The sequence below is a fragment of the Lotus japonicus genome, chromosome 4 (genome assembly GCF_012489685.1).
Source record: "Lotus japonicus ecotype B-129 chromosome 4, LjGifu_v1.2".
NCBI lineage: Eukaryota > Viridiplantae > Streptophyta > Magnoliopsida > Fabales > Fabaceae > Lotus > Lotus japonicus.
The window spans coordinates 55,716,819-55,717,645 of NC_080044.1; the positions used below are offsets into that span (position 1 = coordinate 55,716,819).

The 827-nt window shown below is 37.7% G+C and overlaps 1 protein-coding gene across 1 annotated transcript in view; it reads right to left on the reverse strand.

Moving 5' to 3' along the window:
- The window catches only part of LOC130713008 (uncharacterized), a 1,722-nt gene extending 1,503 nt beyond the window's left edge, over positions 1-219 (reverse strand). The window contains exon 1 of the mRNA XM_057562816.1: positions 88-219. Within this exon, the coding sequence (XP_057418799.1) occupies positions 88-219 (132 nt within the window). The remainder of the gene's footprint in view (positions 1-87) is intronic.
- Positions 220-827: the final 608 nt, after the last annotated feature.

The following is an 827-nucleotide window of genomic DNA, read 5'->3' on the forward strand; positions in this document are numbered from 1 at the left end:
TAAGTGATAATAGTGTGAAATATGTTCAACGTCCTGCCAACAAACATTGGAGGTGGGCCCATGGTTATGTAGAAAGTCTAGTTTCACCTTATTAAGATTAAGGTTATTGTCATGATTTGGGTTGAAGGTTGGACCTGTACTGGTTTGTTTTCGAATCTGATCTGCTGTGTATGCTGCTAAATCATCACTGCTCAATTGGTTCCTTTCAATCTGCTGCATTGTATCTGTTAATGGTTTTCTGTCTTATGCTGAAGGCTGGACCTGGACTGTTTTCTACCCTGTTCTCCTGTGCCTGCTGCTGAGTTTGAGTGCTGTTTGTGAACTCGCTGGATTGGGGCTGCCTTTGCGTTTTCTTTGGGTGGATGTAGCTTCTGTTCTTGCTTTTTTCTCCTTTTATTGTTCCTATGTATCTTTGTTTACTTTATTTCTTTCTAGCTTGCTGTCAAGGCTTTGGCCTTTTTATTTTCTTGTCATTCCACTGATGCAGCGCTTTGTATTGTTTTAATTTATGCTTTTTCTTCATGTAATCCCTTTTCGGTGCTTAAACTCTTGCCTACTTCATGAGAAGGTTGTTCTCATGGCTTTTCTCATCAATAATATTTCTATTTTCTTGAAAAAAAGATTAAGGTTATTGTCTCCTCCTTGACTGACCCAAGCAGCTCACTTATGGTATTGCTGAAAGTGACTGTTATTTTTGGTATTTTTCATTCGGTCCCATTCCAAGTAATTTTTCTTTCATGTTTCTCTCTGGTATTGCATTATTCTTTTGTTGTTTGGTCTGTACTGATTTTGCAAACCATTAATCCCTCTAAGATAATTGAAACTTA